This window comes from Geotrypetes seraphini, chromosome 8 (genome assembly GCF_902459505.1).
Source record: "Geotrypetes seraphini chromosome 8, aGeoSer1.1, whole genome shotgun sequence".
Lineage (NCBI taxonomy): Eukaryota > Metazoa > Chordata > Amphibia > Gymnophiona > Dermophiidae > Geotrypetes > Geotrypetes seraphini.
The window spans coordinates 167,671,523-167,687,611 of NC_047091.1; the positions used below are offsets into that span (position 1 = coordinate 167,671,523).

At 42.0% G+C, this 16,089-nt stretch overlaps 1 protein-coding gene across 1 annotated transcript in view; it reads right to left on the reverse strand.

Annotated features, from left to right (window-relative positions):
* Positions 1-16,089, reverse strand: part of GLTP (glycolipid transfer protein) — a 66,523-nt gene that overhangs the window by 5,744 nt on the left and 44,690 nt on the right. The window contains exons 3-4 of the mRNA XM_033957437.1: positions 8,906-9,039; positions 84-234 (exon numbers count right to left, since the gene is read on the reverse strand). Coding sequence (XP_033813328.1) covers positions 84-234; positions 8,906-9,039 — 285 coding nt within the window. The remainder of the gene's footprint in view (positions 1-83; positions 235-8,905; positions 9,040-16,089) is intronic.

Consider the following 16,089-nt stretch of genomic DNA (forward strand, 5'->3'; position numbering starts at 1 on the left):
TCCAAAACAAAAAGCTCTGACATTATGTCTGCCTGCTTCTCTTTAGAAAGCATCCCTAGTACAAGCAGCTTCTTGGAGCTTACACTGAAAAGCTTCTGCACCATCCAGCCGTGGTATCTCTTCAGAGCAATTTCATATGCTTTGGTTGCGTTGACTTTGATCGAATTTGGGTTCTGCTCATCTCTCTCACCATCTGCAATGCTCTGTAGCAAAACTTGAATAAACTTCAGACCTCTGAAAGAGAGAAAGGAGAAAAAAAAAATATGCCCAATAAGCAAGAGTTAAAACATAAAAAGGGCAGGGCTCCTTTCCTGAAAAAGGCAAGACTGGGTTAACGAGAAGTTGGACTCTCGCAAACTCCTATTAAAATGGAAAATGTTGCTAAAGAAGAGAAAGGGAGAGGACATTAGGCCAAAGTTTCATGTAGAAAAGTTACTAGTAGCAACCAAAGAGAGTCCTCAATGGTTATTAAGTCAAATACAATGCAAAAAAAGTTTGTGAGAGACCAACAGCAGGAAAAACTCTCCTTTTTCAATCATAGCACGTAACATGGCTTTGCATTTGATAAGTTTTCAACATCTTGCTAGTTAAATCTTGCATTAGTTATTGTTAAAAAAAAACAAACAACTTATCTGCGCTGGAGCGGAGCAAAGGCTTAGGCGGTTCTTGACGTGTTTCGCATGCAGCTGCCTCAGAAAACCCGACACAGATGTTTGCATCTCCGAACTTGAAGGAAGATGCTACATCCATTGTTCTAAATGCTAAAACGTACATTGTACAAACCAACTATAAAGATACTTGGAGTTAATCCTTGACCGAAATCTTACTATGAAAAATCAGGTTGACTCAATGGTCCAAAAGGGCTTCTACGTGTTGTGGAAACTAATCTAATCTAATCCTTAGGTTTGTATACCACATCATCTCCACGTTCGTAGAGCTCGACGCGGTTTACAGTAGGAGAAATAGGAAGGAACTACAACAGAGGGTTAGAGGTAGAAGTGTGAAGAAAATTTAGAGGACTTGGGATGCCAAGATATAAGAGTTTCCTTGATGCCTAAGTTGGAGGGAGACTTACATTTTTTGAGAAAAGCCAGGTTTTCAGATGTTTGCGGAAAACTTAGAGAGAGCTCAAGTTTCGAAGAGGGGAGGTAAGGTTGTTCCAGAGCTCAGTGATTTTGAAGTGGAGGGAGGTCCCTAGCTTTCCTGTGTGGGAAATGCCTTTTAGCGAGGAGAAGGATAGTTTTAATTTGTGGGAGGATCTGGTGGTATTAGGGTTTGAGGAATTCCAAGAAAGAGGGATAAAGGGAGGGAGGATACCATATAGGATTTTGAAACTAAGAACCATTACAGTTTATTTCAATATAAATTCCTTTCATTTATTAGTGCAATTATTGGTTCTTAGCTAACTCGATTATTGCAATATTGTTCACCTAGCTGGAGCCCAAAAAATCTCCAAAGACTGCGGCAGTTAGATTGATTTATGACGAAGTATGATCACGTTACCTTTTTCTATCGTCAGTTGCATTGGTTGCCAGTTGAGGCACGGATCAAGTTTAAGTTTGGATGTACAGTGATACCTTGGAATCCGAACTTAATCCATTCCAGAATCCCATTCGAGTTCCAAAACAATTTTTCCCATTGAAAATAATAGAAACTGGATTAATCCATTCCTGGGTCCCACAAACTCAAATTTTAACAGGAAATACACTGGATTTTAAGGTAAAATATTAACAAATATTCCAAAGCAGCATTCAGATTCTGGGGCACAAACACACACATACAATGTGCAGGGCGTTCGGATTCCAAAGCAGAGTTCGGATTCCAAGACAAAATTTACTACAAAAAAAAGTTTGGATTCCAAGTCGTTTGAGTTCAGAGGCGTTCGGATTCCGAGGTACCATTGTATTTGTTTTAAGGTATTGACAAGTCTCATCCCAGAAAATCTTATGGAATCTTTTATCATCACTAACTCCAAACATTCGAGGAAATCTCATTCTCAAATCTCTGGAAAAAAAATCCCTCTTCACCCTGAGACAGCTAAGGCTAATCAAACCGTACTTTCACCAACACCACTTTGCCTTAATAGTACAACTGATGATACTACCTCAACTAGATTACTGCAATTCCATCTACATGGGTATCAACACCGCTCTGGTCCATAAAATGCAACTCATCCAAAACACTGCTTTAAGACTAATCTTCAACCTGGGAAAATACGACTCGGTCACAGCCCTCACCAAACAACTACACATGGATACCCATCCCATCACGAATAACATTCAAAATATCATGCATCATGCACCACATACTCCATGGAAACTCAGCGGTTCCTCTCATCCAGCTCTTCTCAACGGCATGGTCCAATTCTCGCAGAACCCTCAACAGGACACTGATACTACTAAATCTCCCATCCACAAAAAATCTTCAATACAAACATGTTTTCCACTCTATGCTTACCTTTCTAGAAGTAAAAACCTGGAATGACCTCACAGAAATGACCAGAACAAAACCTAGCTACACCATATTCCAGAAGAAACTGAAAACCCATCTTTTCGACACAATCTCTTCTTTCTCACCTACTTCCCCTTTCTCTCCCCTCTTCTACCTCCCCCCTTTTGATGTCGCCTTGAGCCTGTATAGAAGATTAGATTAGATTATTCTCTTTTCCATCTGCAAAGGGTTGTAAATTTAAAAAATTCCAGGAGCGTCTGTTGTCTTTTCAAGCGGCTTATGGGCTAAGGACCTGAATTATGTATTTACATCTTCCAACAGGCTTTAAAAGCACATCTTTTTACAGAATCTCTTGGAAGTTAGATCTCTGCTGCTGCAGTCACCTGTATTCTTTATCTTTTGTGAACCACACAGAACTTAGCGTATAGAAGCGAGTTTTGTGTTTATTGGTGCTGGTCTCACGATCTGTTGCTTCACTTCACACCAAGATGAGAAGCAACAGATCGCGAGACCAGCACCAATAAAGTCTGTGTTAGGTTTTCTGAGGCAGCTGGATGCGAAACGGGTCAAGACCCGCCTAAGCCTTTGCTCCGCTCCTGCGCAGATAAGTTTGTTTTTTTTTACAATAACTAATGCAAGATTTAACTAGCAAGATGTCAAAAATGTATCAAATGCAAAGCCATGTTATGTGCTGTGATTGAAAAAGGAGAGTTTTAACATCGGGAGCTGGAAGGGCCCCCATCACCCTTAACTCACCTCCCCTTCCCCCCTCTTGCCCCCAAGCCTTCAAGAATACTAGACACAATTTACTGGAAATATATATAGGCCGCAGCCCTGTTTATTGGAATAAACAATAACCATTAACAAAACATTAAACATCAAACATCTGAGCTACCATATAAACAGTCTTTATTTGTTAAATCCCCAATTCCCCGCCATCCTCAGCTAGGACCTGGGGGTGGCATGACCTCCATGCTTCATTGACCTACCATCCCCGACGTTCACTCCCCCCGAGCTCACATCCTGTTACGGCTCATCGTAGGATGAGCCCACCCCGAAAAACACTTGGTAGCTCGGGACACTGCTGCTGAGACATCCCAAAACCACAGCGCCAACCGAACCACCCATGGAAGGGAAGGAGGGAAAGCTGCCCTCCAGGAGTCAGGAACCCCTGACCCTGGAAGGTCCCGGCTTAAATACCCCCACCCCCCACTCAACCTTCCATGCCCTGACCAATTGGAAGTTGCGACCAGCCAGGGCAGGGAGAAAGCCCTACCCCTACCTTGCCTCCTGATCCCGACGGGCGATTAACAGGGCCCTCCAGCCCCGTATTAAATTTCGCCCGTCAAAACAAGCTCTCGGGCTTACACTTCCTGCTGCTGGAGCTCTGCTCTAAGTCTGGTCTCTCACAAACTTATTTTCTTGAGCACTCAAAAAAAAAAAAAGTTACATTGTATTTGAATTAATAACCATTGAGGACTCTCTTTGGTTGTTACATTGTCCTTGGTTACATGTATGGTTATTAAGTATCCCCAGTATGTTGGAAAAAGGCCTTTCACAGTGAGAAAACACAAAGAGCTTATGTTCATTTCTTGAGTTCACTTTGTATTACCTTACTTCTATTGTATTCGACTCTGATTTTACTATGATCCTTTGTGAGAAGGGGTAAAACGCAGACCTCACGGACTTTAACCGCACGTCCTTAAAAATCTTCATTTATTGACAACTGAGGTTTCAGATCTCATGTCTGCAGGTCCGCGTTTTAGCCCCTTATTCCACTGTTGTAGTAGCTGTTGCCATTTCTGACCCCCTCCCCCCCCCCCCCGATCTGTGCTGACAGCTGAAGTGTTTCCTCAAATTAATTATTATTAAGACGACTAAGGGAGGTCTGCGTTTTACCCCAGAGCTGTGGCAGGAAAATGTATTTTTGATTGGTACAACCCGGTCTTGAACCCAGATCAGTAGGGCCCAAGACTGCTGCCCTAACCTCTAGGTTGCCTTCTTAGGTTGTGAAAAAATAAAGTTTTGCCACTTTTAGTCTCAGTGTAGGTTATGGCTCTGACAGACCTCCACGACACTTTAGCTCTGACAGATCCTAATGCTTTTCTCCTTCCCTAAGCTGAGACTAAAAGTGGCAAAACTTTTGCCCCGAGGTCCGTGCCATTTTTAGTTTTTTTAGTTGGGGGTTTTTTCCTAGTCTTTTTAGTTTTAGGTCCGTCACTTTTAGTTTGTTTTTTTTAATCTTAAAAAGTCAGACCATGTGACACTGGCTTCCTATTGAGGCCAGAGTATTTTTTTTAAAGTTTGGATGTCTGTGTTATAAAGTCTCGCACGATTTGGCACCTAATTACCTTGCAGACCATTTTAATTCACTAGATCTAGACGTTCATTGCATATCACAACTTTATTTGCATTTCCTTCTGTAAAAGGCTGCTTATTTAAACAATAAATACAGTACAATCTTTATTTATATTCTGCCAATATCTCCGTGAAGTTCACAAGGGTTTACATGAGTAATTATTCCAATATAAATTAAAAACAATTATTACAATATTTCTGAATCATTCATAACAAATTCTTGAAAAAGAGAGGTCTTTAGGTCTATTTTGAAACATTTAAAATTAGATTGCTGGTTAATATTAGTTGGTAATGCTTGTTATACCCATGTGGAGTTAAAAGTTCTATTGCATCTAATGTTCCTAATGAAAAGTATCATTGTTTCTTAGGTTCAAAGATGGATTGTTAGAAAATTTAACGAGATGTGGCATATAATCAGGAGTTTCTCCAAACCATATTGTAAAGAGAATACCATAGAATTTATAAAGTATTCTCCCTTCTATAGGTAGCCAGTGTAATTCACGTAAATAAGGTGTAATCTTATCACTTTTTTTCAATCTGAAGATTAATCGAATGGCTGTATTCTGTAGTGTTTTGAGGTTTTCTTTATGCTAAATTTAGGGCAATCTAAAAAGGTGACATTGCAATAGTCCAGTTGAGACAAAACTAAAGATTGTACTATTTGGCGGAATTGATAATTATCTAAGTGCTTTCTAATCCTTCTAGGTTTCCAGAAAAGACCAAAAGACTTTTTTATTAACAAGTCGACCTGAGGTAATAGTGAAGTTGTGATCAAAATGAACTCCTAATAGTTTTATTACTTTAACCAGTGTATAATCCATCTGGTTGTTACTTTAGTTTCACAATTCATATTAGTTTTATCCTTATTCAATTTAAGTTGATGATTCAACATCCAATTCTCTATCAACTTCATTAAATCATTTAGTTTTAATTTAATATGATCTAATGAGCAGGAAAAAGGAATGAGAACAATAATATCATCTGCATATATAAATGACATGAATCAGGAAGTGGGGAACCTTGGGGGAACACCATTTGGATATTTTGAGATCATTTTGGACATTTTTACTTTATAAGTTCTTTTTAAACGGTTATTGAACCAATTTCCACCGTTTACTTTCATTTGAAGCAGCTAGTTGGGACACTTTCTCCGATTAGATAATTCTAATTCTTATTTGAATTTTAGGAAATTATTGAAAGCTTATCTATTTCTTATATTTTTGGAAAATTGATGATCTGTATTTCGCTGTGAATTACTCAGTCTTCTTTTATTTTGTTAGCTGCACTGATCTTAAGGTATTGCAGTATAAAAATACATTTTATGTTAGATTATGTTTCCGTCGGTGTAAGTCCCCAAGCCCAAAATTGGGCGCTGGAATATGCAGTAAGCGCTATTCTATAAAAAGCGCTGTGCAAATTTTCCCCAACACCTAATGTTCAACTCCATTTACCAAATCCAGCCTTTATGCGCAAACATTTAGGAATGCCCACTTAAGCCGCCTCTATGGCGTGTGTAAATGTGTCCGTCTAAACCAGTGGTTCTTAACCTGGGTTCGACTGAACCCCAGGGGTTTGGTGAGTCAGTCTCGCGGGTTCGGCGGAGGTCAAAACACACCTCCGACTCATATAGCGCTTCGGTCACGTTCAATCATCTATCAGTTATTCAGTGATTTTGATCAAGACTGATCGTGTACTCGGTTTCTTGATCTATCAATCTGTAACTAACGCCTTATATACATCAATCAATTCCTGATCAAAATTTCTGATTTAACTAATAGATGATTGAACGTGACCGAAGTGCTTATGATTCGTGATGATACACCCCACTTGTCCATAATTGGCTGCAGGTGATCACGCAACATCGCTTGGCCTATCTGTGCTGCAGGGGATTTGATGCGCACAGTAGTCGAATTGTAACTGTTGTGATGGTACGTCGTGTGATACCTATCTTAATGTTTTAATCCCTTAAGAGTAGCCCGGGAGCTTGTCTTTCGGGCGGATAGTAACACGGGGCTGGGAGGCCTCGTGCTGCCTGCAAGGCATGCTGGGGAGACCGTTGGAAGGAAAAATTTAGAATAGGTATAGGGGAGGGGTTCGCGCCTAAAAGCGGTTTTTGGATAGGTTAGTTTAAAGAAAAGGGGCGGTCTGAGGGGGCACAAGAAATCGGGACCTTGGAGGACTGAGTTGTTGTAGGTCCTCCAGGGCGGTTTTTGTCCCGCCCTCCCACCCTTGGCTAGTGGCTCTAGTGGCTTGGCTGGCGGGTATCCCGAGCTACTGGTTGCTGGGGCTCATCCGGCGATGAGCGGTGGGCCGGCTGGGATTCGTGCCTTGGGGTCAGGTGACCCGGGTTAAAAGGGGCATGAGGTCATGCCACCCCTCAGATGCTTGCTGTTGGTGGCGGGGTCGGGGGCAAATGGTAATGTTACACGAGGTAGCTCGGGAGGAGCTTGCTGATGTTGATTTTCAAGTTATGAGTCATTATGTTAATGATGTTATTTATGCAAAGTTAATTTATTGGTTATTCTCATTTAATAAAGAGCTGCGGCTATTATACCATAATAAGTGTGTTGGCTTTATTTAGGGGATGGTATGGAAGAAAAGGTTTTTGGGACAGCAGCAGGGACTATCCAGATCCCGCTGTTACTAACTGTCGAGCAAAATACGAAAGTGGTCAGACGAATATGTACAATATGGATTCACATGTATAACGGAATGTGATGGGAGTCAGCGTCCTAATTGCATGATTTGCAATGCCAAGTTGAGTAATTCTAGTCTAGCTCCGGCAAAACTAAGGGAATAAAGAAGGGTTCGGTGAACACGCATATGAAACTAGTGGGGTTCAGTACCTCCAACAAGGTTAAGAACCACTGGTCTAAACGCTGCACTTTGGTGGGTAAATGACACCTATTCCGGAACATGCGAGCGTAATTGTGGGAGACACCCAGACCCTGACCATGTGCACTCAGATTACAGAATATCATTTAGCACCCAACACGCATGTACCGGTATTCTATCATCTCAGTGTGTAAATGGCAAATAGAGTTAGGCGCTCACATTGTAGATTAAGGAGGGACCGTGATCTCATGAGCCTAGGAAAAGTTATGACCAAAACAAATTGACAGCTAGATTGGCTTGTTTTATGGTGCACCATAATGCAATTTACTAAATCAAGCTTGAAGTTATCCCAGCTGAGATTTTTGATGTAAGCAGATTGCAGTGGATCAGAAATACCGTGTTTCCCCCCAAATAAGCCCTAGCATGATTTTTAAAGATGCTCCTAATATAAGCCCTACCCCAAAATAAGTCCCAGTTAAGATCGGCCCCCGAAGCCCCTACCGAATGTCCCCGATACTCCTTGACTCCATCCCTGACACTAGTGCTGCCCAATTCACCAGCAGCAGCGCTTTCTACTCCCCCCCATGTGCAGCATCTTTCTATCCCTCCTTCCCATCCTCCCGTGCAGCAGAACCCCACCAACCCTCCCACTGTGAGACTGACATACCGTACCTCTCAGGCCTCCAAAAGCAGCAGCGCTCAGAACGGGCTGCTTTGCGGTCTTCGCCGACGGGGCCTTCCTTTTGCTGCATCACTGATTATGTCATCGGTGACGCAACAGAGGGAAGGTCCCAGCGGGGAAGGCCGTGAAGCAGCCTGTTCTGAGCGCTGCCACCGCCGCTGTGTTTGGAGGCCTTGGAGGTATGTCCGTCTCACGGGGTTCTGCTGCACAGAAGGATGGGAGGGAGGGATAGACAGATGCTACACAAGGGGATGGGTGAGAGGGGAGGAAATATGCTGCATATGGGGGGGGAGAGAAAGGAAAGAGGAAGAATTGGGGTGGAAGAGAGGAAGGGAGAGATGATTGTTGTACATTAAAAAAAAAAGACATCACCCCAAAATAAGCCCTAATGCGTTTTTTTCAACCCAGAATTCATATAAGACACTGCCTTATTTTCGGGGAAACACGGTAGTATGGAACAGCACTGAACGTCCATGTGGCCTTCCACGGCCACACCCATTTACTCAGTACAGAGAGCTTCCCTTCCACCTAGAGCAACAGCTGAGAACACAAAAGCCACTCCGGAGGATGAAGACTCACCTTTTTAGCCACATCAGCGCCAGGGTGCCACCTACTTTAGGCCACTGCGACCCGTGCATTTCCTTCTCACCTTCCAAAATCTGCTGCAGTGTTTTAAACTTTGTAGGATTTGCATCATAAACCGCTCGGATTTTCTGATGAGATAAAAACATTTTGTCGGTCACTTTAAAAAAAAATTTTCGAAGACAATTTTTTACAAAGATCAAACAGCATCCAAACGCCTCCGTCTTAGATCATAGGGCAGAGCTGTACGTGGACAGAGAACATCAATCTGTTTAACCTTTCTATCCTCCCCTTATTCTCCCTCCTAATCACCTCTTTCTACACAATGATCTGCTCTGTTCAGTGTTCGCACTGCACAAGGAGTCTGGCCCTACCATTCAATGCTATGGAAAGCAGGACACACAGGGCAAGTTTAACTTTTGGGAGATTAAACAGGTGCTTTAGGGCAGCAGCTTGGCCTGGGGGGGGGGGGGGGTGAGCAGACAACAGCCGCAGTCAAAAGAAACCAAATGGTCCCACTTTTGATTAACACCCATTGGCTTCCCATAGATCATCGAATTACTTATAAAATAATGTTACTGATACATAAAACCATAGCTTCCGGTCTACCTGATTTCATCAACAGTTTATTAATCCCCCACAACCTCCATCGCACATTACATTCTTATCAAAATCTGTTATCCATTCCCTCTTTAAGACATATTGGCACCATGCGTACTAATATCTTTTCTGTTACGGCCCCTAACGTCTGGAACTCAGCACCAAATTATATAAGAGAAAGTTCATCACTTGATAAATTTAAAAGTAGCTTGAAGGCCTTTCTTTTTAAAGACGCATTTGGAGTATAATAGTCCTTTTAAGGACTGTAATGGAACTTCGCTCCTTGCTTTTCTTATTCATTTTAATCTTTTCTACAAAGTGCTAGATTATTTATTTTTTGTTCCCTCCCTTTTGTTTTGATCCTTCTCCCTCTCTTTTTCATTACACAAATGTATTTGTACCCTTTTTCATTTCATTTCGGTAAGTTAATGTTCGTCTATGTGTTTGACTGTCTGTTTTAATAATTATAATTTGTTTTTAACTTATGCCTTTCTACTCTTTGTTTTTATATATTATGTAAAACCGCTTTGAATTTTGATAAGGCGGTATATCAAATTTTTAAATAAACCTGAAACCAATTTCTATACAAATTCAAAGATCCATCAGTGCTTACTGGATCATTTCAAAATAACCCACTAGCCCAGATAAATAGATTTTGGAAATTAACCTCACTATGTATTATGTGTTTCGGAGTTCTTTTACTAAGCTGCAGTCAAAAGTGTCCCGAGTGCCTCTTAAGTGGCTCCTTCCCATGCTCTAAGGCAGTGTCTCTCAAACTTTTTTTAGCTCCGGTACACAAAACAGAGCAAATATTTTTCACGGCACACTAAATGAAGCAAATGTTTTTTGTAGCACCTTGTAATTGAAATTATAAAATTGCAAAACTGATAAAGAATTAAATTTGGGAGTTATTTATTTACAGTTCTTTAAGCTATGAATGGGTCATTGTAACAACAGGTCCTGGACCCGTTGGGCAGCCGCGTGAGCAGATTGCTGGGCACGATGGACCTCAGGTCTGACCCAGCAGAGGCATTGCTTATGTTCTTATGTTCTATGTATGGGTCATTGTAACAACGGTGAAACTAAAGGAGATAGAATCTAATCAATGCGATGGATGTGCTTGTTTTTGAGTGCAAATTAACTCAAAAGTCAGCTCAATAGTCGACAAGGAATAGGCATTTCATCATCCACCATCTGCAGTCGTTCTCTGTTTTTCGGTTTAATTTCTGTCAGAGCTGAAAATCCAAGTTCACAAAGATTAAGAAGATCCAAGCGGTAACAAAGCCTCGAGTGCTTTGTTACTCAAGTTAGGATAACTACTGCTTAAAGAATAAAAATTACTTGCTGTTATTTTTCAATGAGCAATCACGTCAAAGAATGATGCTTGTCTGGGCGGTTGTATCCTTACACACACAGACGCTCATAACATTGACAGACTCTTGCATACGTGACGCACATGTCTTCTATTTTTGTGTACATTTATGAAGGGAATTTTTTAAAATAAAGTAAAATTCTGGAATCTCTCATGGCACACATGGAATCTCTTCGGGGCACACCACTGGGCTGGGGCACACAGTTTGAGAGACACTGCTAAGGCCGTATTTACTGCAGCCATTTAAAAAAAAAAAAAAGACAATTTGTTTTGTATTAAATGGCCATTAGCACATGGCCATTTAAAAAATTTACTACACAAATATTTTGTAGACAGTTAAAGCCCAGATTCTGCAAACGGTACCGCTATCGGCAGCTGCTTACAAAAGCGCCGCCGATCACATGTCGCAATTTTTTTTTTTGGGGGGAGTTGGATCATAAGCAACCAAATGATCATTTTTTTTTCCTCTTCTTGCTATACCTGTACTTAAGTTTTGGTGCTCTTTTCTTTTAAATTGATGTACACTGCACTGATGTTGTAGCAAAGAGCGGTATATAAATACTAATGAACATAAAGACACTGTATAGCACAGGAACACTCCCCCCCCCACACACACACCTTTTTTAGTGTGCTTTTTGCGTGTGCACATTTGGCATTTTCTGCATGACACCTTAGCACATTTCATTTTAAGCTAAATCGGATGTACACTTCCCCCTTGGTATTCGCGGTTTTTTGTTCTCTGGCTCCGCCCCCAAATAACAGGAAATCGCAGCTCCCAGCGTTGAACAGATGAAATTGCTGCTCCCGTAGCAAATCAGGTTAGGTTATTCACGGTTTTTAAATCTTTTTTTATGGGTTTGTTAACGAAAAACCGTGAATAACATACGAAAAGTTAGTTGCAGTTTTTCGGTATTTGCTGCTATGCTTTTCCCCCTATCACCGCGAATGCGGAGGGGGAAGGGTACAGTAGCACCTAACACAACTTAGTAAAAGGGCCCCAATATACCCTGTTTCCCCCAAAATAAGCCCTAGCATGATTTTTAAAGATGCTCCTAATATAAGCCCTACCCCAAAAATAAGCCCTAGTTAAGACTGACCCCCCCCAAAGGCCCCCCCCCAACGAATGTCCCCAACACTCCCTGACTCCATCCTCGACACTAGTGCTGCGTGGTTTGCTGAAAAAAAAAATATCAGACTCGTCAATTTAGCAACCCCCACCCCCTGCTGCTTTAGGGAGCCTCTGCGCGGAGGTATGTCACTCTCATGATGGGAGGGTTTTGGGGTTCTGCTGCACAGGTGGATGGGAAGGAGGGAGGGATAGAAAGATGGTGCACAAATGGATGGGTGAAAGGGGAGGAATGATGTGGCACATGGGGGGGAGAAAGGAAAGAGGAAGAATTGCAGTGGAAGAGAGGAAGGGAGAGACGATTGTTGTTCATGAAAAAAATAGGACGTCCCCGAAAGTAAGCCCTAGTGCATTTTTTTGATCCAAAATTAATATAAGACACTGTCTTATTTTTGGGGAAACATGGTAAATAAAACAAAGTTGTTTTTTTTAATTATTTTTAAACATTTTTATGCTGCTTACACTTAAGCAGATTACAGATGAAACAGGCATATCAAATAGTTCACAATTTTAAACAGATTTAGCTGCACTTGTATTACTTTCCTACAATACATCCATTACCAGCTATTAACTGCCAATACCTCATTTCAGTCATAGAAACATCTATCTCTAGACCCTAAAAGGGACTAATAAAAGGCCTTGACAAATAAATGGGATTTCAAGAACTCGTTAAATGGCATCTTATTGTTACACAGCTTCAAAGAACCTGGCAGCACATTCCAGATTCGTGGATCGGATATGAAATTAGCCCCAGACCATCTTTTCATTTGACAAACCCACTTACTGGGGTTTGAGGTTCATTATCCAACAAAGGCAGCAAAACAATGGAACAAAAGAAACCAGAGAACCCAGCTGAACACAGGAAAAATATATTTTAAAAGGCATTTATGAAACGATCCAGTTATAGCTTAGTACATGGCATTCTATCCCCTAATTCCACTATCCTGGAATTCTTCGAGACCTGACACTATCAGATCTGCCCACATACTCAAACTATCTTTCTCCTCGTTAAAAGGCGTCATGTAGGCAGGGAAATTAGGGAAATCCCTTTTCTTTAAATTCACTGAGCTTTGGAATAACCTCCCTGCCCCGCTGCGGAACCTAAGCTCATTCCAATTATTCTGAAAGCATCTGAAAACCTGGCTTTTCTCCAAAACGTAAAGCTATCTATTTAAAATGTAAAGCTAGCTATCCTCTTTATAACCTCTAATTTCTTATTATGTCCTTCTCTCATTTATTGAATTAACTGTAAAGCGTGCTGAGCTCTATCTTTATGGAGATGATGCGGTATACAAACTTAAGGTTTAGTTTCTCTTTCTCTCTTCTCTTTTTCTCTCTCTTCCTCTCTTTTTTCTCTCTCTCTTCCTCTCTCTTTTTTTTCCTCTCTCTCTTCTTTTTTTCTGTCTCTTCCTTTTCTCTCTGTCTCTCATTTTTCTCCCTCTCTCTTCCTCTCTCTCTCTCTCTCTTCTTTTTTTCTCTCTCTTCCTTTTCTCTCTGTCTCTCATTTTTCTCCCTCTCTCTCTCTCTTCTTTTTTTCTCTCTTTCTCATTAAAAGGCGTCATGTATGCAGGGAAATTAGGGAAATCCCCTTTCTTCAAATTCACTGAGCTTTGGACTAACCTTCCTGCCCCGCTGTAGAACCTAGACTCATTCCAATTATTCCGAAAGCATCTGAAAACCTGGCTTTTCTCCAAAACGTAAAGCTATCTATTTAAAATGTAAAGCTAGCTATCCTCTTCATAACCTCTAATTTCTTATTATGTCCTTCCCTCATTTATTGAATTAACTGTAAAGCGTGCTGAGCTCTATCTTTATGGAGATGATGCGGTATACAAACTTAAGGTTTAGTTTAGTTAGTTTAGTTTACAGAGTGAAGGTGTTGCCTCAGCACCCTGAGGTTGTGAGTTGGATTCCCTTGTGACCTGGGCAAGTCACTTAACACTTCATTACCCCAAAATAAGTACCCGTCTAAAATATGTAAACCACTTTGATTGTGACCACACAGAAAAGCAGTACAGTACTCCCCCGCAAACTCACGGTTCAGTGTTTGCGGCCCCAGTCGTTCACAGGGTTTTTTCCCTCTGCAAAAATATCCTCCATCCGCCTCTTCCACGACCCGGGACACCGCCGTGCGCATCTACCGGCACCCCCGATCCACTTTGCCGGACTAGCGATCCCGGCCCGTCGAAGCCGCCACCGCCCGCATCGGCACTCGCCGCAGCCACCCCTGCAGCTCTCTTCCGCCTCTGATCCCCGCTCCTAAACTGCATCCAATTATCGCGGTTTTTCAAAATTCGCGGGTGCTCCTAGAACGCAACCCCTGTGAATTTCTGGGGAGTACTGCCTATCAAGTCCTTTACCCTTTACAATCAAGCTGTTGTGACATCATTGATGAGGTTGACTCTTATCGTGGAATGAGGTATTATGACATCACAATCTCAGCTCTGGTCACCAGAGACAAACTCTTCACACTAAGGGGGGAAGTTAGCTGCATAGGGTACTGGGAGTGGCCCAGTGGTTAGAGAAGCTGCCCTAGCACCCTGAAGTTGCGAGTTTGATTCCCACTGCAGCTCCTTGTGACTCTGGGCAAGTCCCTTAACCCCAGGTACAAAATAAGTACCTGTCTAAAATAAGTAAACCGCTTTGATTGTAACCACATAGAAAAGCAATATATCAAGTCCTTTACCCTTTACAATCAAGCTATTGTGACATCATTGATGAGGTTGACTCTTATTGGTGGAATGAGGCATTATGACATCACAATCTCAGTTCTGGTCACCAGAGTCAGACTCTAAGGGGGGAAGTTAGCAACATAGGGTGCTGGGAGTGGCCCAGTGGTTAGAGAAGCTGCCCTAGCACCCTGAGGTTGCGAGTTTGATTCCCACTGCAGCTCCTTGTGACTCTGGGCAGGTCCCTTAACGCTTCATTACCCCAGGTACAAAATAAGTACCTGTCTAAAATAAGTAAACCGCTTTGATTGTAACCACATAGAAAAGCAGTATATCAAGTCCTTTACCCCTTACAATCAAGCTATTGTGACATCATTGATGAGGTTGACTCTTATTGGTGGAATGAGGCATTATGACATCACAATCTCAGTTCTGGTCACCAGAGTCAGACTCTAAGGGGGGAAGTTAGCAACATAGGGTGCTGGGAGTGGCCCAGTGGTTAGAGAAGCTGCCCTAGCACCCTGAGGTTGCGAGTTTGATTCCCACTGCAGCTCCTTGTGACTCTGGGCAGGTCCCTTAACGCTTCATTACCCCAGGTACAAAATAAGTACCTGTCTAAAATAAGTAAACCGCTTTGATTGTAACCACATAGAAAAGCAGTATATCAAGTCCTTTACCCTTTACAATCAAGCTATTGTGACATCATTGATGAGGTTGACTCTTATTGGTGGAATGAGGCATTATGACATCACAATCTCAGTTCTGGTCACCAGAGTCAGACTCTAAGGGGGGAAGTTAGCAACATAGGGTGCTGGGAGTGGCCCAGTGGTTAGAGAAGCTGCCCTAGCACCCTGAGGTTGCGAGTTTGATTCCCACTGCAGCTCCTTGTGACTCTGGGCAGGTCCCTTAACGCTTCATTACCCCAGGTACAAAATAAGTACCTGTCTAAAATAAGTAAACCGCTTTGATTGTAACCACATAGAAAAGCAGTATATCAAGTCCTTTACCCCTTACAATCAAGCTATTGTGACATCATTGATGAGGTTGACTCTTATTGGTGGAATGAGGCATTATGACATCACAATCTCAGTTCTGGTCACCAGAGTCAGACTCTAAGGGGGGAAGTTAGCAACATAGGGTGCTGGGAGTGGCCCAGTGGTTAGAGAAGCTGCCCTAGCACCCTGAGGTTGCAAGTTTGATTCCCACTGCAGCTCCTTGTGACTCTGGGCAAGTCACTTAACGCTTCATTACCATAAGTACAAAATAAGTACCTGTCTAAAAATATATGAACCACTTCGATTGCGTAACCACAAAGAAAAAGGGTTAGATCGAGTCCCTACCCCTTAACCCTATTGTGGGTGATGTGCAATGAAATATTGGGACCCAATATGGTCTGTGTTTTGGCATTAGGTCT